The 20,874-nt window shown below is 35.2% G+C and overlaps 2 protein-coding genes across 7 annotated transcripts; one reads left to right on the top strand and one right to left on the bottom strand.

Moving 5' to 3' along the window:
- Positions 1 to 4,682: 4,682 nt before the first annotated feature.
- LOC114415919 (G-type lectin S-receptor-like serine/threonine-protein kinase At4g27290) lies at positions 4,683 to 14,602 on the top strand. Of its 6 annotated transcripts, XM_028380791.1 has the most exons (10): positions 4,685 to 6,470; positions 6,614 to 6,730; positions 7,601 to 7,746; positions 7,848 to 8,058; positions 8,190 to 8,427; positions 8,513 to 8,654; positions 8,747 to 9,104; positions 13,244 to 13,394; positions 13,598 to 13,847; positions 14,156 to 14,602. In XM_028380791.1, exons 1-7 carry the CDS (start codon positions 5,183 to 5,185, stop codon positions 9,050 to 9,052), a joined length of 2,448 nt encoding a protein of 815 aa, XP_028236592.1. In that variant the 5' UTR covers positions 4,685 to 5,182; the 3' UTR covers positions 9,053 to 9,104; positions 13,244 to 13,394; positions 13,598 to 13,847; positions 14,156 to 14,602. The 6 variants fall into 6 exon arrangements, with proteins under 6 accessions (XP_028236607.1, XP_028236599.1, XP_028236592.1 ...); XM_028380788.1 differs by lacking the exon at positions 13,598 to 13,847; XM_028380794.1 differs by lacking the exons at positions 13,244 to 13,394; positions 13,598 to 13,847 and having other exon boundaries at positions 4,686 to 5,003; positions 5,247 to 6,470.
- Positions 14,603 to 15,678: 1,076 nt separating this feature from the next.
- On the bottom strand, positions 15,679 to 20,871 carry LOC114415910 (transcription factor bHLH140-like). The gene is made up of 6 exons (XM_028380778.1): positions 20,708 to 20,871; positions 20,505 to 20,614; positions 18,265 to 19,229; positions 17,083 to 17,749; positions 16,824 to 16,994; positions 15,679 to 16,277 (listed from the first exon to the last, which is right to left on the bottom strand). The coding sequence occupies exons 1-6, from the start codon at positions 20,742 to 20,744 to the stop codon at positions 15,939 to 15,941; spliced, it is 2,289 nt and encodes a 762-aa protein (XP_028236579.1). The 5' UTR covers positions 20,745 to 20,871; the 3' UTR covers positions 15,679 to 15,938.
- Positions 20,872 to 20,874: the final 3 nt, after the last annotated feature.

Raw genomic sequence — 20,874 nt, 5'->3', positions numbered from 1 at the left:
GTTTCAGCTTTGGATCAGGTGTCTTCTCATGGAGCTCGAAAAACAATAGAATGTTGCTCAATGTACAACAGAAGCTGAATTTGTTGCTGCTGCAACAGCTGTCAATCAAGCTTTGTGGCTGAAATTTTTTTTGATTGATTTTAACATGGAGCAGAATGATAGCCCAAATATGTTTGTTGACAACAAAGCTTCCATAGCTATTTCCCATAATCCTGTCTTTCATGGGAAAACTAAGCATTTTAATATCAAGTTGTTCTTTGTAAGAGAAGTACAGAAAAGTGGAGTTGTTAGTCTTGTCTACTGCAAAACAGAGAACCAGGTTGCAGATTTGTTTACCAAGCCATTGCCAGTTAGCAAGTTTGAGTTTCTCAGACAGAAGTTAGGACTTTGCAAATCTTAAAGCAAGGAGAAGTGTTAAGAAACTGCTTTTGGACTGCACGTGGATCATTATTTTTCACTTTTTCTGTTTTTGAATAAGTCTATTGCAACTACTAGAGAGTTGTTCCTAAAATTTAGGAGAAAGTAATTATGATTTATCTAAGTTAGTTTTTTTCTGTTTTCTGCAGCTATTATAAATGTATTACATTGGCAGCTGAATAATATATTCCCCCAATTTGTTTTCCTTCAAATTATATATTGTTCAATATTTTATTTCTCTGTTTTTCTACTGCATTTATTCTCTAAAAACCAACATAACTTTTGGCTATGTTTACTTAATTGCATAAACAAAGCTCAAGCTATCAGCAAGATTGATAAATAACTTCCTACCTCAACCTCTTTGCACCTTCTTAAAATGCACACCTCTTGTTTTTCTTTTATTTTATTTTTATGGTTTTTTTCCTTTTACCTTGCTACTACGTACAGTGGCAAAGTACTTTTCTTTGGGTTAATTGTCTTAGATGTAACTTTCTTCTTCTTCATCTTCTTTAAAACTCTGCTAAATCTTTCTCGCTTTGGGAATGTAGCCTTCAAACTTCAAGCACTAAATGTTCCTTTCTCCATAACTTCTTTTTTTAAGAGTTACTTGATCTCTATCTAGAGGGACATTACAATAATGAAATATCTTTATTAGTGGTATGCCATAGGACATGCTAATAGACTTTTTTCTTGCACATACAACAATGATCATGTATGAATGACGTGCATCAAATTTAACTTTCTTTGAAGTAAAAAATAGAACAGTACAACATTTTAACTCCTAGGTCTATTTCCAGATATCTTCCCTTGGGTGCAAGTATGTGCATATCCAATCAATGTAATAACTTTCAAACGAAATTGGGGTCTTTAGCCTTGTTGCTTATTCTTTTTCTTTTTCTTTTCTTTTTCTGTGGTTTGAAAAGGCCGGTCTTCAACATGTCTACCTTGTTAGGTTGTATTTTGTATCTGAATCTTGATAGGAGATGCTAGTGACTCCAAGTTGATTCGGCCACTCATCATAGAAGGAGAGTAAAACAAGCCAAAATCACTATCACAAAACCCTGTATGCTTGAACTCATTTGAAGGCCCTGTAAGCTTGAACTCATTTGAAGGAGAATAAAACAAGCCAAAATCAAGTGTACCTAAGGTAACAAAAAAATTTATTTTCTTCCTTCATATGAGTAGGGATGAGAGACTCCATAAAGCGGCAAACAACATCAACCACATACATAATATCTAGCCTTGTACATATTAAGTACCTCAAGTTACCTGCAAGACTCTTTAACGAATTAGGATCTTCTTTATTTCCACCATCAAGCCTTGACAATATCAAGTTACCTTCCATCGGTGTGTTCAGAAAGTTGCAATCAAACTTTTGAAATTTCTTTAACACCTTTCCATAGCTCTCTTGAGAAACAAAAATGTCATTCTCCATTTGCTTCATTTCTAGTCCCAAGTAGTAGTCCATAAGCCCTATATCTATGTCATCTCAAATTAACAAGACATAACCTTGAAATCTTCAAACAAATTCGATTATCGTCAATAGAGATAAGATCATCCACATTAAGAAAACAAGAAAAATATCTCCATTATCAAATTTTTTAACATAAAGAGCATTTTCATGTTGTCAATGAGCAAACCTATTATCTTGAAACTATTTGTCAATGCAACTATTCCATGCCCTTGGTTCTTGCTTTAGGTCATACAACGTCTTCTTCAATTTCAATATCTTCTCTTCTTTTCCTTTGAATACGAAACCCATTGGTTGTTCAACATAGACAACTTCATCAAGATAGTTGTTTAGGAAGGCTAATTTGATATAAAGTTGAAAAATTTTCCATCCCATTTGAGTCCTTGGAGACAAGAAGACGAATTATCTCCATACGGGCAACAAGTCCAAACACTTCATCATAAACAACTCCATGTTGTTACTTGTAGCCTTTGCTTTATATCTTTCCACCTCTCTCCCTTGACATTCTTATTAATCTTGAATATCTACTTGATTCCAATTATTTCATGACCCTTAGGACGTTTTGAAAACTCCAAAGTATCATTCTTCTTGATGATATTAATTTCTTTCTCTATGACTTGTCCACACCTTTTGTCTTCCATAGTTTCATCAATGATTAAAGGCGTACTGTCAACAAAAAGACAAAACAAATCATTTATAATTTAGTTTCATCACATATTTCTTGAATACTTCTTATTTTTCTTCATCTTTCACTTGATATATTAATTTAATAATTCAATGGTCAAATATTGCTAACCACAAACAAATTGGATTTTTTTAGAATATATACATGAACTCTATTTATATAATACTTTTTGGTAAATTATATTTAAAAAATAAAAATATTTATGCATTTTATTTGTTTTTTTATTTATTCACATTTTAATATTTTATTCCTAATTAATGATAGAATATACGATGTAAAGGTATATATTATTCTGAATTTATTTAAAAAGAAAGAATTAACTATATTTCTATTTGAAATAAATAAAAGATTACATGTGAGTTGTAATTTATATGTAGTTTCCATTGGTAATTTTTATATAATAGTAATTAATCTCTCTCCAAACTAATTTTTAATCAACATATACTGAAATTCTTAATGATTATAAAAAAAAACTAAAATCACATCATTATGATAATTAAGGCAGTAAAAGTGTAATTAAAAAAAAAAGACTTTACCAAATAGTAATTTTCATGGGAAAAAAATAATGATTTGTTAAAAAATAATTAAAAAGTCTTGCAGTGAAGCAAGTGATGAACGATTGCCGTCGCGGTCAAACAGTCTACAGCGGTGCCTCGGATGCTCCTCCGTGTAGGGAGACTTCGCCGGCAGAAGAAGCTCTGGCACCACCGCCGACAACATCACCTTCGTCGGCATCGCCGTTGTCGTCCCCGAGCTTGGCGACGAAGAAACGTTGAGAGTGTATTTGGATTTTGAAACACTGATGGGAGAAAGAGAAGAAGAGAGAGAGTTAAAATTCTTCACACCATGGTTTGGTGGAGCTTATATAGGAGTTATGCACAACAGGCTTGATACACCATGAGCATCAGCTTGATTGCGCCACCGTTAACCGTGGATGCACATGACGAGTTTACCTTTTTTTTTCTGTTTATTTTATTCAGAAATAAATATTACATGCTCTTTTTGTAATTATAATTTGATTTAATTACGAATTTCGCCTATATAGTTTAAAGCGGAATGTTAAGAGAGAACCTTTCTCACTTCTCTTTTTCATACTTTTTTTATTATTAGAAATAATTAATTTTTATAAAAAAATTATCGACCAACATTGATAAAAGAAATAGTAAAATATTGACTGAAAAACTATAATCTTTAGGCTAACATTTTCTGTGAAATTTTTCGACAAAGATCAGTCGAAACTATTTTATCTGAGATATATGTGTGACTTCATGGATAGAACGATAAGATCGTTCATTTGGAAGGGATCAAATGAGAAAGGTCTTCATATGGTGGGATGGAAGAAGATTATGCATCCAAGAAAGTATGGAGGATTGGGATCACTTCAATGATGCTTGTGTATGTTATAAGTCAACAACTGTTTTATGACTATTTTGTGTATAATTTAATGAAAAATTAGTCTCTAACTTTATAACCTAAATGTTCAAACATTATAGCTTAGTGATAAAATGATCTCATATTTTTACATTCAAAAAATAAATTAGAATTTTTGTTCTTGTGATACTAAATTATAACTGACTTACACATTTAGGAACCGAAATATTCATTTAACCTACTTTATAACATGATAGTTACAACTAACAACTTGTCATACCAAGATAGTTACAACTTACTATTTATTTTGCCTTTCTATCTTCACTGGCTAAAGTTGTCTAATGCCATTTGAGATTGATGTGGATTAAATGAGTTAGAACACATTCATTTCAAACGGCAGCATTAGTTGAAACTTGAAAAATTGCAACTATAGAAACTAAAATATTATGTTTTAGCCTAGATAGACTAAAATGAAAAGTTGCTACCGAATAACTATACCTTATAAGTTATAATGTTTTTTTAGGTAGAAGTATAATCTTTAAAAACTGAAAGGAACTTCTAATAGCCAGTGAAGTCAACTCCATTCTTGACACGAAACTATGGTCCTCCCTATGAGCACCCGAACTTTCCATGCTACTTTTTGACTTTAACATTGTCTTTTTCAGAAGTCTCAAAGGGTAGTTTACCCGGACAGTGACTAGGAGCCTCAATATTCAATAGTGTGGTCCTTCTAGCCACACAGACTAGAAAGACTGAAACCAAACCCATAAACCACGAAATAAAAATCTACTGAAAAATCTATTGAACAACTTAGGAGATTTGCGTTTACAAGTTAATATTATGTCTTAAAGTTCAAATTGCTGAAGTCAAGATGGAACAGCATCAATGAAAACGATATTTGTCAGTGAAACTGTGACGTTTCTGCTGATACTGAGTGCAAATGTCTGAGTCTCCTGGTGTTGGCTTCTTGTAATCGCAATTATCACACATAATCATCATCTACAATGAAAATTCTGCAAGTCTCAGCACTGATGATGCTATTTTATTGGTTATGCGTTTGTAAGTCTTAATGGTTATAAAGAGTTAGCAAATAACCCCAATTTGACTCCATTACTGCTTATGCAATACTTTGGTTTGCTTAGTAAATTTTGTTACTCCTCTATATATATACTGTGGTTTCAGTTTTCTTAGTCTTCAGCTTGGCCGTTGTAAGGTCTGATTGTGAAGCTTAGGACTCAATGAAGTTTATTCTTTTTCTGATTAGTATGATAGTTTATATACTGTTTTTCCCTTTTCTCATAGTTTTCACAGCAGCAGAAACTTCATCCATCACACAATCCCAGTCCCTCAGTTACAGAAAGACCCTAGTTTCCCCAAGTGGAATCTTCGAACTCGGTTTCTTCAATCTTGGAAATCCGAACAAAATCTACCTTGGAATTTGGAACAAGAATATTCCACTTCAAAACATAGTTTGGGTTGCAAACGGTGGTAGTCCAATCAAGGATTCTTCTTCCATCTTGAAACTAGACAGTTCTGGCAATTTGGTCCTTACACACAACAACACAGTTGTTTGGAGCACAAGTTCTCCAGAAAAGGCACAGAATCCGGTGGCAGAGCTCTTGGATTCTGGCAATCTTGTGATAAGAGATGAGAATGGAGGAAATGAAGACGCATATATGTGGCAAAGCTTTGATTACCCATCTAATACTATGCTGCAAGGAATGAAGGTTGGATGGGACCTCAAAAGAAATTTTAGTACTCGCCTGATAGCTTGGAAGAGTGACGATGATCCAACCCAAGGAGACTTATCTTGGGGCATTATCCTGCACCCTTATCCTGAGATCTATATGATGAAGGGAACAAAAAAGTACCATAGACTTGGACCATGGAATGGTTTGCGTTTCAGTGGCTTTCCACTTATGAAGCCTAATAACCACATATACTATTCTGAGTTTGTCTGCAACCAGGAAGAGGTTTATTTCAGATGGAGCCTCAAGCAGACTAGTTCAATATCAAAAGTGGTACTTAACCAAACCACACTGGAACGTCAGCGTTATGTATGGTCTGGGAAATCATGGATTTTATATGCAGCACTGCCAGAAGACTACTGTGACCATTATGGAGTTTGTGGAGCCAATACATACTGCACCACTTCTGCATTACCAATGTGTCAATGTTTAAAAGGGTTCAAGCCTAAGTCTCCTGAGGAATGGAACTCAATGAACTGGTCTGAAGGATGTGTCCGGAAACATCCACTTAGCTGCAAAAATAAGCTCAGTGATGGGTTTGTACTAGTGGAAGGCTTGAAAGTGCCGGATACTAAAGATACGTTTGTGGATGAGACTATTGATCTAAAACAATGCAGAACCAAGTGCTTGAATAAATGTTCCTGCATGGCGTATACCAATTCAAATATAAGTGGAGCAGGCAGTGGCTGTGTTATGTGGTTTGGTGATTTATTTGACATCAAACTGTATCCAGAGAATGGGCAGAGTCTATATATAAGGTTGCCTGCTTCAGAATTAGGTAAATACTTTATTAACTTTTCCAATTAATCCTTTTATTATTCTTATCACCAGAGTTTCAATCATGCTTTTAGAATTTAGGCTTGGTCCTTCAATATGGAATTTAACCGTTGTTGTTCTGCTTGATTGAATTCAACCATGAAGAGTTTATCAGGTACAAGAGGAACTCTATAATAATAATTGTAACCTCCGTTGCTGCAACTTTGGTAGTGATGGTAGTGACACTTGCTATTTATTTCATCAGAAGAAGGAAAATTGCCGGTACAATTTCTCACATTTCCCTTACAATATGGCTGTATAGTTTATGTATCATTATTTAAATGGAAATTCTGCTAGTCGTCAATACCGTTGACAAATGCTGTTATTAGCTTTTTAGTGAATCCTTTGAAATCTTGGTTAAGTGGCCTTATAGCAGGGTTCTGTTCTGTGTCTCTTGGAAAGAATTTCATAGTTCTAGAGTTTAATAATGTTGAGGCATAAAAAAATCACAAAAGACTTGTGATTTCTTTTCCCAGAGAAGTCTAATGCAGAAAATAACTATGAAAATTGTGTGGATGATCTAGATCTCTCATTGCTTGCTTTGTCGATAATTTTTGCAGCCACTAACAATAAGATTGATTGTGTGTTTGATGAAAATAAACCATGAAGATCTCTGCCCCGACATGGACACAACTAAAGCTAATTGCTACCACAATTAGTGGGATACTTCTATTTTGGATTTTTGTCATATACAGAGTCCGAAGCAACATAGCTTTTTGTCACTAAAATCATGATAGCTCTTCTTCTCTCTCTCTGTCTATATACATATACATATACATATATATATATATATATATATATTGTAAAATTGAAAATTTGAAATGCTTGAAATTATCAGGAAGCACCTGTAGTGTAGTCATAGCTTAACGGGGAATTTGAGGCCAGGTGGCCTTTTAGCATGGCCATGAATCTCATATGGGCTTAATGATCGGAGTTTCAACTTGCTACATATTAAAGAAATTGAGTGCACGCATTATATTTTTTGTTTCCTTCTCTAATTGAATATTGCAGATTTAAACCTTTTCCAAGTTCCAATCCCTCCTCATGTTTCATAGTATTATTGACTGCTTTATTCATTTGTTCCTTGTCCAGACAAGTCAAAGACAGAAGAGAACATCGAAAGACAGCTAGATGATATGGATGTGCCATTGTTTGATCTTCTAACAGTCACTACTGCCACCAACAATTTTTCATTGAATAATAAGATTGGACAAGGTGGTTTTGGACCTGTATATAAGGTAATTCGATATTTAAGCACTTAACAGAAAAATAATGACTAGAGTCAAGGGATGATTTATTGTTATAGAAAACATGTTCTCAAATGAATGCAATTATGCAGGGAGAATTAGTGGATGGGCGAGAAATTGCTGTCAAGCGACTATCAACTAGCTCTGGACAAGGAATAAATGAGTTCACAGCAGAAGTAAAACTGATTGCAAAGCTTCAACACCGAAATCTTGTAAAGCTCCTTGGCTGTTGCTTTCAAGGACAAGAAAAATTACTAATATATGAATACATGGTTAATGGCAGCCTAGACACCTTCATTTTTGGTATGTATTAGGAGGAATGCATAGATTAGGTGAATTTGTGTTGTTTTACTGCAGTCTTATTTAGAGACTTATTAATCTTGAATATCTAATACTAAACAACATATTTGCTTTTCAACAAAAAAAAAAAACAGATAAAGTGAAAGGTAAATTATTGGATTGGCCCCGACGCTTCCACATAATACTTGGAATTGCTAGAGGACTTTTGTATCTCCATCAAGATTCCCGATTAAGGATTATTCATAGAGATCTCAAAGCAAGTAATGTTTTACTTGATGAAAAGTTCAATCCTAAAATATCAGATTTTGGAACAGCAAAAGCTTTTGGAGGAGACCAAATCGAAGGAAACACAAAAAGAGTAGTTGGGACTTAGTGAGTGTCCGTCTTACTATACTACATTACTACACCACATTTTTTTTGTGGCATGTGATTTTTTTTCTCTAATTGTTTCCTGTAGTGGATACATGGCCCCAGAATATGCTGTTGCTGGACTATTTTCAATCAAATCAGACGTTTTCAGCTTTGGTATTTTACTGTTGGAGATTGTATGTGGAATAAAAAATAAAGCTCTTTGTGATGGAAACCAGATTCATAGCCTTGTTGGTTATCTAAGCACTCAAAAACTTATTATTTATTTATGCTGGAGTTTAAACATAAAAAATTAACCTTTTTCTCTTCTTTTATGTTTCAGGCATGGACACTTTGGAAAGAGAAAAATGCTTTACAGTTGATTGACTCAAGCATAAAGGACTCATGTGTTATCTCAGAAGTACTGCGATGCATCCATGTTAGTCTCTTGTGCTTGCAACAATACCCGGGAGATAGGCCAACCATGACATCAGTAATTCAAATGTTAGGGAGTGAGATGGAACTGGTTGAGCCAAAGGAGCTTAGTTTCTTTCAAAGCAGGATTTTGGATGAAGGAAAATTAAGCTTTAATCTAAACCTAATGACTTCAAATGATGAATTAACCATTACCTCATTAAATGGCCGGTGAAAGTTATTGAGCCAGCTGAACATACTGCACTGACGCACAATTTGCATTGCAAGTACGTACATTCACTTCCAAAGGATTATTGATTCAAAAGTTGTTTAGTTGTGCTTATGTATTTACATAATTACGTATAAAATTTAATCACAGGTTTTAAAAGTGATATTATTCTTTTCCGTGGGCAAACAACTGATATTAATAGCATAAAAGATACATGTTGTGGTAAAGGCTTCACTGTCCCTGCAGATTGCATCACTACATAGTAGAACTTTAGCCACAAATTACATGTTAGTCTTTTACTGGTGAAACAATAACTGGAGGATAGGCCTAACATGATGCTAGAAGCTGAAATAATAATAATAATAAAAAAACACAATAAGAAGATAAAGCGAAACAATTCACTGACATGGATCAACACCAAAACCACCGCAAGGTGATGGAAGTACAATTCTAGGACCTCACACTGATAGTGAAAACCGCTATGATAATTCATATATTTTAATATCTTTTCGATGTTAAACTTCTTTTTTTAGCTTCCTATTCATTTAAATTGAATTAGATGATGTTGAAGATTAGATCAAAAACAGACAAGAGCAGATATATTTTCGAAGGATGCATAGTTGTTATTCATTTGCTCTTTAAATAGAGTTAGAGTCAAATTAAATATACAAAATAAAAAATCTCTTATTTTTAGGCATGACTAAAACAATTTCTAATTTGATAAAACAACAGAATCAGAACTCCTAAAGAATAGATCCTAAGTAACAGACAATTTTAAATTTTAAAAAATGGCTAAAACATCCACGTATGCAGCTATTGCAGACACAGTTTCAACAGATCTCCTTCTTGCCTCAATAGTTGCAGACACCTAGTTTATTTCTTAAAGCTTCAAATCTAGCTTTTGGAAGTGCTTTTGTTAAGACATTTGCACCTTGATCTTCAGTTCTGCAGTAAATTAGTTTGACTTCACCTTCTCTTTGTGCTTCCCTTAAAAAAAACAACTTGATCTTGAAATGCTTAGTCTTGCCATTAAAATGGGATTATTTGAAATGGAAATAACTGCTTGATTATCAACAAGAATCTGTGTAGGCTGCTTTTGTTCCATATGTAAATCAGCAAGTATACACCTTAGCCAAATAGCTTGATTCATAGCTGCAGTGGTTGCCACATATCCTGCCTCAGCTGTGCATTGAGCCACTATGTCTTGCTTTTTTGAACTCCAAGAAAACATACCCGAACCAAAGCTGAAACAATAACCTATTGTGTTTTTCATATCATCAATTGAACCACCCCAATCACTGTCAAAATAATCATGAAACTGAAAATTCTGAGAGTAAGTGTACTTGACACCATAGTCTACAATCCCCTTGACATATCTCATAATCCGTTTGACAGCTTGAAGACGCACTTCACTAGCACAATGCATAAATCTTGAGAGCATACTTCCTGCAAACATGATGTCGGGCCTGGTTGCAGTAAGATACATTAAACAACTAATTAGACTTTTGAACTGATGAACTACCTTATCAGCCCCGTGCAAATTCATTGGAGTAGCAGTGTTTTTGCAATCCTCCATGCAAATTTTTTTAGTATTTCCCTTGTGTATTTTTTTTGGCATATGAAGAATCCACCATGATCTTGCTTTACCTCCATACCCAAAAAGAAAGACATCAGGCCAAGGTTTGTCATTTCAAACACTCGCAACATTTCAACTTTAAACTCCATTATTAACTTTTCTTCATTCCCTGTTACAAGCAGGTCATCAACATAGATAGAAACTATGATTAAATTAGTACTCATCAGTTTCATATACAATGTAGCTTCACTTGGACTTTTAATAAACCCAAGGTTTTGAAGATAATCATCAATTCTACTGTACCAAGCCCTAGGGGCCTGTTTAAGACCATGCAAGGCCTTTTTTAGTTTGTAGACCTTCTCCTCCTGTCCCTTGACTTGAAATCCCTCTGGTTGCTCCACAAATATTTCCTCCTGCAAATAACCATTTAGGAAGACAAACTTTACATCTAAATGGTAAACTTTCTGTCCCTTTTGCGCAGTCAAAGCAAGCAACATTCTAATTGTATCGAGGCATGCAACCGGAGCAAACGTTTCTGAAAAATCCACTCCGGACACCTGAGCATAGCCCTTCACAACCAGCCTATCCTTGTACTTATTTATAGAACCATCTGCATTTAGCTTAGTTCTATAAAACCATTTGACTCCTATAGGTTGTTTGTGTTGAAGTCTATCCACTAGCTCCCAAGTGTCATTCTTTTCGATCATCTTTAGCTCTTCCTTCATTGCTTCTATCCACTTATCATCCATCTCAGCTTCTTTAAAATCATCGGGTTCCAAGACAGCTACATTACTCTTTTCATAAATTTCATATAAGAGTCTTGTACCTCTAACTGAAAAGTTGTCTATATTATCATCAATGAATTGTGGAATTTCTGGTAGTTGCTTCTTTATTGACTCCTCCCAACTCCATTGGTTTCCTTCCATGAACTTGACATCCCTACTTACAAGGATTTTTCCATTTTGTGGTTGAAAAATTCTGTAAGCTTTGGAAGTATTGTTGTATCCGATAAAAACTCCTGGTTTTACCTTCTTGTCCAACTTGTCTCTTTTAACCTGTGGTACAAAAGAAAAACAAAGACAACCAAAAAATTTTAGATTATGCAAATCTGGTTTGTAACCAAACCAACCTTCAAATGGGGTTTTTCTATTTAGTACTTTGGATAGTAACCTATTAAGCAAAAATACTACAGTGCTTACAGCCTCTACCCACAACTTCTTTGGCAACTCCTTTTCATGCAACATACACCTTGTCATCTCCATGATATTTCTGTTTTTTCTCTCACTTACACCATTCTATTGTGGGGTGTACAATACAGTGAGTTGGTGCTCTATGCCAGCTTCTTCACAAAATTTGTGAAAGGTGTCATTTGCATATTTCTTCCCATTATCTGATCTTATTGTGCGTAACTTGCAACCACTTTGATTCTCCACCAATGCTTTATGTTTCTAGAATATCTTAGCTACCTCAGTCTTGGATTTAAAGAAATAAATCCAACAAAATCTGGAATAATCATTAATAAATGTAATATAATATCTATTACCATTCAAAGATGTTATTCTTTGAGATCCTCCGACATCTGCATGTACTAACTGCAATTTTTGTGTTGCTCTCCACGTTGTTTAGGAAAATGGTAATCTAATTTGCTTGTCATATTGACAAGCTAAACAATCATCCAATTTGTCTTCAAGAAATGACACACCTTTCACAAAGGCATGTTTTTGCATGCATAGAAGTCTCGCAAGGTGGAAATGTCCAAGCCTTTTGTGCCATAATTCAATGTTGTTGCAGGTGTTTGAAAAAACTATTTGCTCCTCCTCCATTAGATTTAGAGCATAGCTTTTGGCCCTCATTTTCACCTTAAACACATTTATGCCTTCTGCATCCTTAATCAAGCATCATTTGCCTTCAAATATAACTTTGAAGCCCTTTTCAACTAGTTGCGCCATACTAAGCAAATTTTGGTCAATGTCAGGCACATATAAGACATCAGAGATATGTTTCAAACTTGTTAAACTTTCTATAGTAACAAATCATTTTCCTTTGACTAAGATGAAATCACTATTTTTCCAATTTTTACTTTGGAAACAATGGTTTTTTCAAGCTCTTTAAAAAGCGTTTGGTCGTTCATCATATGATTTGTACAATCGTTGTCTATTAACCATGAATCACTGAAACTATTGCTTGTAGCAAAACATATTGCAACAAAGAGTTGTTCTTCTTCTTGTTGCTCCATGGACACCTTTGCCTCCTTCAGTGACTTGCAAATCCGCTCTACATGCCCCAACTTACCACATTTTCTGCACTTGATGTCAGGCCTCCACCAACATTTTTTTAGAGTGGTTTTGTTTTTTTGCAGTGTGGACAAGGCGGAAAAGTATCATTTTGTTGCTTGTTGGAGCTTTCAGCTTATTTCTTGTTCTTCCATTTGTTGTTCTACTTATCTTTGCCTCCTCCTGAGTTTTGTGCTTTTATATGAAAAACACCTTGTACTGCCTCCTCATGTCTCATCATTCTCCTATGTTCTTGTGCATGTAAAACATTTACCAATTCTCCAAGGGTGATATTTGACAAGTCTTTTGACTCCTCTAATGCTAATATTTTGGATTCATACTTTTCAGGTACAGTAACAAGTATTTTTTGCACTATCCTTTCGTCAAGAAAATCCTTACCGAGGAGATGTACCTTGTTTGCAATGCTCAGTAGTTTGTGAGCATAACTTTTGATAGTTTTTGTCTCCTTCATGTTCTGCATCTCAAATTCTCTAGCCCAGTTAAGTACATTCATACCTTTGGTTTGCTCACTACCCTAATACTCTAATTTGAGATAGTCCCAAATGTCCTTCGCAGAATTCAAATTCATAATTCCCGTAAATATGATTTTTGAAACTAAAGAGAAAAGACAAGCTTTGGCCTTAGCCTTTCTTGTCTTCCTCTCTTTGTGATTCTTGAGCTGAGCTGTTGTAGGATTTTCAGGTAGTGGACAACCTGCATAGTCTTCTTCTATCGGTTCCCAAAGATCTAGTGCTTCAAGATGGGTAGTCATCCTTGCAACCCATAAGTCGTACTCCTCACCATCAAAAATTGGTGGTGGTATTATGTGTGTTGTGTCTACTTTCATTATGGTTTCTCTCAACTCACAGATCCCTCAAGATGATGGCTCTTGATACCAATTTGTTGAAGATTAGATCAAAAACAGAGAAGAGCAAATATATTTTCGAAGGATGTATAGTTGTTATTCATTTGCTCTTTAAATAGAGTTAGAGTCAAATATACAAAACAGAAAATCCCGTATTTTTAGGCATGACTAAAACAGTTTCTAGTCTAATAAAAAAACAGAATCAGAACTCCTAAAGAATAGATCCTAAGCAACACACAATTTTAAATTTTAAAAATTGGCTAAAACATCCACACATGCATCTATTGCAGGCACAGTTTCAACAGATGAATTTTGTAATGATGGGTCTTATTCAGACTAAGAAAAAATGTAGTAATTCATGTTTTAAGTATTTTCCTATTTTGTTTCATCTGTAGGTCTTAATGAGCTGCACTTGCCAAAATAAGATTAGAAGAATGCTTTAAAGACATGCGACGAAAGCTGAAAGTTGATACGACGATTGGAGATTGCTGCAAAGCCTTATCAGATGATTAATGTAATCAGATGCAAGATGCTGAATTGCAAGTCTCTCAATACGTGCTTCATTTTTTACTCTGACTCTGCATCCGAAGTTGTGTTATAGGCTTGGGCTGATTTGTAAAAAGAAATAAGAGGACTAGAAAAGTTCAAGTTATCTTTAGTATAAATAGGATAAATTTTTATTGTCAGAAAGTACAGCGCCAGAGTTTGGTTATCTGATTTTTCTCAACTAGTTTTTAGTTTTCTTTGTTGTTCTTAGAGTTTTCAATTTTCACTCTCTGCCATCAGTGGCTAAACTCTGTAATCAATCTTTGGATTTTAATATCGTTTGTTTGCTGACTTGAGACCTTGTGCCCCAATGGTTTTATTTTACTTACTGTTTTAGTTAATAAGGTTTCTTCACCTTCAACTTTAGAATCATGTTTGTTTTAATGAATGAAACCGCTTGTGCTGAACTCATTACTGCGTTGTGTGTTTAACTCTAAATATATTCGTGATATAAGTTAAGGAGAGGCTTACTCGACTTAACGCATTGATGAAGCACTTATGTAAACGTGAAGAATCAAGTTTCTAGCAATGTTTGTTTGTTAAGGCTTGAGATTTTGACTTAGATTGGTGTTGAACCTTTGGAAGAATCGCTGGTGTTATTTCCTTGTCTTGACTAAATCGTATTATTGGCACTGGTTTCAATGGGGAATCTGAATTTCAAATTTTCCTTGTTCATTTGGTTCCTAAATGAGCAGTTTTAGCACTAGTATGAATATTAAATGATATTTTGCAGTCCCAAAGAATTAGCCGCTAACACAGATCCCTTGAGAACAATCCTGGGATCTTTCACCTCGTACTGTTTTAATCCTTTTATTTGAATTCCAATTTTCTACCATGTTTGTTTACTTAACGACGTAAAACAAGGTCAACCTTATAGTAAGATAACTAAATAACTGCCTACCTCATCCTCTTTGCACCTTCCTAAAAAGCATACCTCACTCCCGAACTAAAAGATGCAAAAATTTATTTAAGGGGTTAAAAATAACATTTTTTTGAATTTAAAAGACCATAAAATGAAATTTTTTATTCGGGAGAAAAAAAAAATAGATCCTCTAATCTGAGGAACTAAAAAAATAATTAAGTTATCTTTTAGATTACATTCAAATTCAAAGTATCCACAATGGTACAACTAACTCCCAAAAAATATTTTTTCATACTCAAGATTCAACCTCAAAAACCTTTATAAAAATTACGCATGTGCCATTTGAACCAATCACCTGATTCAAGTTCATTGAATTATTTTTAATAACATTTAAATAATGGAAAATTCAATGATAAAAGTTTCAATGAGTTTAATGACCATCTACTGTCAGTCCATAATTCTTTTTTTATCTTTATAAATATTAATGCAAATGCAAATTGTCATGATTAAAGATAGCAAATCAATTTGTAGCGATGTTTATAGAGAATGCAGTCTTTAGGAATGATCAGTCCATCGTGCAAATGTTCCCCCTACAGGAGTTGACGTCAAACCATCTAATATCATCGTGCAAAAGTGCTTCAATCTTTAACTACACATTGGTGATTTTATCTCATGTACTAAAAAAAAGACAAGCTCAAAACTAGTCTTGCTCAGCAGTAGAGTAGACAAAAAATGCCGAGCACAAAAAAAGAGTAGACAGAAAACTAGTACTACTGGACATTGCTATGAGGTTCTCCTGGTGCATGCACCAAACGTCCGTGTTGAAGCAGGTGAGCAGGAAAGGGGGATTGGCAGCTGCTAATATGTAATTTTAAACGCGGTATGTTTGGATGTGCACTTCTACATCTGTGGCACCTCAACTCCATAGACAGTAGTTTGTCATCATCTTTCAATTTTGCCTTCCCATCACTAGAGATCTCATCCATTACATCTACCGAGTCAAGAAAGAAAGCTGTGTTAAATGAGTTCCAGTGCTTCTTGTTCTTTAAATGTATTGATTCGAAGTCCTGGCTAATAACATGTAAATGTAGTTGTCGCATTGATGGTGCCTGCAGAAGGTACAGAAGAAAAAGATATTAACAGCTACTGAAGCTTTCAGTTTACAAATGATATACACCTAAAAACATGCCCAACAAAATGAAAAAAACCTTAACCATTGCTCTTGAAGTTAAATGAAGATGAACCTTCTCAAACCTCAATCCAATACTAACACGATCATGTAAATTTTTTAATAACTTATTTCTTTCAAATTTTAAATATGGAGTATTCCATTCAATAATTTTCCTTGTTGAATATTACTGCTAATATTTATTAGTAATAGCCTTGAGTTATTGATTAATATGGTTAACAACGAAAGAAGTCATCTTTAAACTCTCAATTTTTAATACAAATCCAATTTAGCCATCACCACTGTCTCTGCAAAAACTCTCTAATAGCTTCAATAATCGAAACATACTTATGATGATTATGGCTGCATGTTTTGATAGAAAACATAAAGTAACGAAGCCACTCATTAATCAAAGGCCAAGGAACATTCTTTTCTTTTTTAGGGTGGGGGAGAGGAAAAATAGTTCTTGAATATATATTCTGCATACCGAGTGATATCCGAGACGAAATACCAGGGAAGCATTCTCGTTCAAGAACTTCTCAGCCCACTTTAAACCCACATCATGCATCTTGTTCAATAACTGAAGGTGCTCCTTTTGGACATCTGCAAGGCAATCAAGACCTCCGGTTCGTGCCAACACCAGAACATGCTTCCGTGCCTGAAAAACACAGGTAAATCCAGTTTGTTGCATTTGCAGAGTCACGCGTGACACGAAAGTTAAAAAGAAGAAAAGGGGCTAATTCAACCTTGGGATACATATCATTCAATACAACAACATCATCGGAAATTTCAAGCAAGTCATCCTTAAGCTTTTCTGGATGCATAGCTATTTGGTGAAGAGCTTGAGCCCATGATCCCCATGTCTTAGTCATGCTCCTCTCAGTTCTATGCTCTGAATCAACATTTTCATTCCTAGAATCAGTAAAGGTCAATCCAGAGTCATCCCGAGTCCCCTTGTATTTCTTACTTTTTCCCAATCCATGATCAACATCTCTCTTACTCTTTTGATCAGTTTTTGTGAAATAATTTCTGGAACAATCAGACTGAACCTGCAACTCTAAAGACTTCCTTTCAAGGTTTTCACTTTTTCCTACTGGATGCCATGTCTGGTTCCTCACAATAGATGCAAAGCCTTCAAAAAGTGAAGTATAAGCATCTTGGAGAATTTTGCAGCCTTTATTATAATCATTATTTAGACAATTTGGTCTTTGTGGGTTCATATTAGGTCCAACAACATGTATTACATGGGTTACACCCTCTCTGGTGAACAAAGGAGAAGATGAAGGTAGAGGAACAACAGCAGCATTCCCAGGAGAAAGAGATTGTACTTTTTCTTTTGTTGCAGACTCCAGTTCAGGACCTGCAGCATTAAAAATTGCTGCATTTACACCTCCACCTCCAGGATTTAACCTCCTGCAAAGGAGTTTTCACTTAACCAAGAGAAAATTTGAAAAATGGCAGGTTTATCTGACTGAAAATATAGTTTATTACAAGTTTTAAGGGCAGAACTGGGCCTGGGAAACAAGTTAAAAATGATGAGATCCATGTCAATCAAGAAGCAGGCATTGGTGTTGACTAAAATAGTTAGAATGGATGCCAAAAAACAAAGGCAGTTAAGTTGATTGATTGGCAGCTGGAGTTGCATGACATGAGATAAAAAGAAAACACAATAGATCCGTAACTGTTAGATAATGTAGAATTTGATCATAAAATCACAGTCGCCAGAAAATTCCTTATGTAGTTCAGATAAGTAGAGACTGAGGCAATACCAACAGATACAAATTGGCATACCATTTAACAGTCATAATGGTCAGTAACATGTTCCTGGGTGAGGGTCATCTTGAGTTTATCAAATTTTTAATTCAGATTTATTAATTAATGTTATATGGAATTACATATACACTAAAATCATAGAAATAGAACCTTACCAGTTGGCAGCGTTAGCAATGACATTACATCGCAAACCTCCCCTGGAATAAAGATGAGTAATGTCCCCAACATGGGTAAAGAACTTTTGGGCATCAATGTTTTTTCCTGCAATTTTAGCCTTAACTAAGGACAGAATCTTTGATTTATGAGACAAGTCAACAAGAACAAGTCTGGCATTCCTAAACTTATTTGAGAACTCTGCAACCTTCTCAACAATAATATCAGCTGCCTTCTCATGGTTGAATTGAAAATCAGATGTTGAAATAGATGGAAATGCCAGAGTGGGAATATCATCCAGAGAAACTTGATTGGCATGGGAATCAACAGAGCCAACTGCTTGGTTTTCTACTTCCTTCGTCTCTGAGTTGTCATTATCAGGAATTGAGGAAAATGTTTGCTTATCTTTGCAGCAGGAGTTATTTTTACCCGGAGTCTGGGAAGTAGGGTCTTCAATGCCACTCTCTCTAGATGCAGCAGCAACTGGGACCTCTGCTCTTTTAAGGAACTTCATTATACCAACTTGAATTTTGGAATCAGGATTCTTCTGGCCAAAGCAGCCATATTGAAGACTATCCAGTGGCCCAAGTGTGCTGTATGTGTTAAGAGCATTTTTTACATCACTTTCATTCTGACAAAATGTTATCCGGCTAAAGCCTTCACTTAATTTGGGAAGCTCTTTATGTTGAAGCATTCTATTCACAACTGCAGCAGCTTTTCCACCCTGCAAATTTCCTTCATGCCCAGTTCGTTTGACTGATCGAGAAATACAAAGCTTAGCAGGAAGATCAAGTACAACTGCATGGACATCTATTTGGGGTCCATCACCAAGCTTTATAAATTCTGAACGCTGTTCTCTGTCAAGATTGCACCTATCAATAAATACACTCTTCCCATCCTTCAATGCTCTAGTTGCACTGCTTAGGCACTGAGCTTTATTTCCTGCTTTACCATTTCCAATAGTGTCCTAAAGCGAATAAACAGTATAACCAGTGTTAGATAAGATCCAAAGTCATGTTGGGTGAGCCTCCCCCCCCCCCCCCCCCCCTCCCCTCTTCTCTCTCTCTCTCTCTCTGTAGAGGTAGGGTAGAAGCAAAGGCTGAGACTTGGCAAACCCTTAACCATGACCAAAACACAACTTCTTTAACAGAAAACAATAGTATTTGCATTTCTTTCTCAAGTTCACATTAAATACCAAATAGAATATCCTTAGATAATAGTTCTCAAGAGTGGAGATTAATATAACTTAACCAAGAAGCAGACTCTGTACTAAGAGATTTTATCAAGGCATTATTCAAATTGCATTTACATATAAATGGCTATACAAATTAAACATTATCAATAAAAGGCCTAAACTTTACTTTCACCAAATACACTGATTACATCTCATCTTATATAAGTAGATTTGTTTGGAAGTTGAGAAGGAGAGAGAAGGAATAAAAAACAATTAGAGAAGGGAGTAGTGTTGGCTGGGGGGGGAGGAGGGGTGTTAAATGACAATTTTCCTTTTATTGTTCTAAACTTCTAATGTTAAAAATTTCAAATACATTGTAAATTTTTTTATACTTGTTATCAATAATATACTTTGTTAAAAACATATTTTAACCACAAAATATGGACATATGTATTATGTTACAATAGCAATCTCTTCCAAATCCTTCAAATTGAGAAAAATCGTATCAAGTTATAGCTGATCTGTTGGAGGGTCAAGTGAAAATCCTGCCTTTTCCTTCCCTATCAAATAAAAATATCCCAAACAGTATACATTTCCCTTATCCTCCAACCGTTTAAAACATACTCATAAGCCCTCATTCAGGCAAGAACTGACACACCCAATAAAACACATCAATACCCTACGATCTTTCACATATATGCAAACGGCCAAGATCAAGATCATAAGGCACAAAAAACAACCCTTTATTCAACTCAGACTAATCAAGCAAATAAAAATGTAAAATTTTTCATCAATTCCCTGCGACACACTAACGCCCCTATCTTGTTTTCGTCGTTTTAAATTACAGTATATATTGCGTTACCATTACCAAAACCTTAGCCAAATTACAGTATTGCAAAACCTTAAAACCCTTAACATGAACAGCAACTAAAAAACTGAAACCTTATTAGTTTCCCTTCAATTGTCATCTTATCATTTAATTACCGTAGTAAAAACTAAAAACTCAATTGGTGAAAGTGAAACCCAGTGAGACATTTCATCGAACAGGCAGAAGCGAGTGAACTAAACCTGGCATACGCGAACCCAAGGGCGAGTAGAGGAACCCATAACTTCTTCGCAGAAGGTGGACTTCCCGCTCCCTGGAGCGCCCACCAAGATCACCAAAACGGGCTTTCTCTCTGCGTTAAACACAAACACTCAGAATCATCAAAAGGGTATCAATTTCTGTGATTCATTTCGTGCACGAAATGGTGAAGGTTCTAGAAGGAAACCTTTAGGTGCAGAAGCTTCTTCCACGTCCATGTCCATCTTCAAATCCGAGCGTTTTTCACCACATTGTCATTGTGAATTTAGATCGCAAGCAATGGGTACATTCTGCTGTGTTGTGAGCGAGTTTTGGGGTTGTGTTGGGTTTTGTGTTGTGGCCAATCATGAAACG

This window comes from Glycine soja, chromosome 1, assembly GCF_004193775.1.
Source record: "Glycine soja cultivar W05 chromosome 1, ASM419377v2, whole genome shotgun sequence".
Classification (NCBI taxonomy): Eukaryota; Viridiplantae; Streptophyta; class Magnoliopsida; order Fabales; family Fabaceae; genus Glycine; species Glycine soja.
This window is presented reverse-complemented; position numbering and strand designations above follow the sequence as displayed.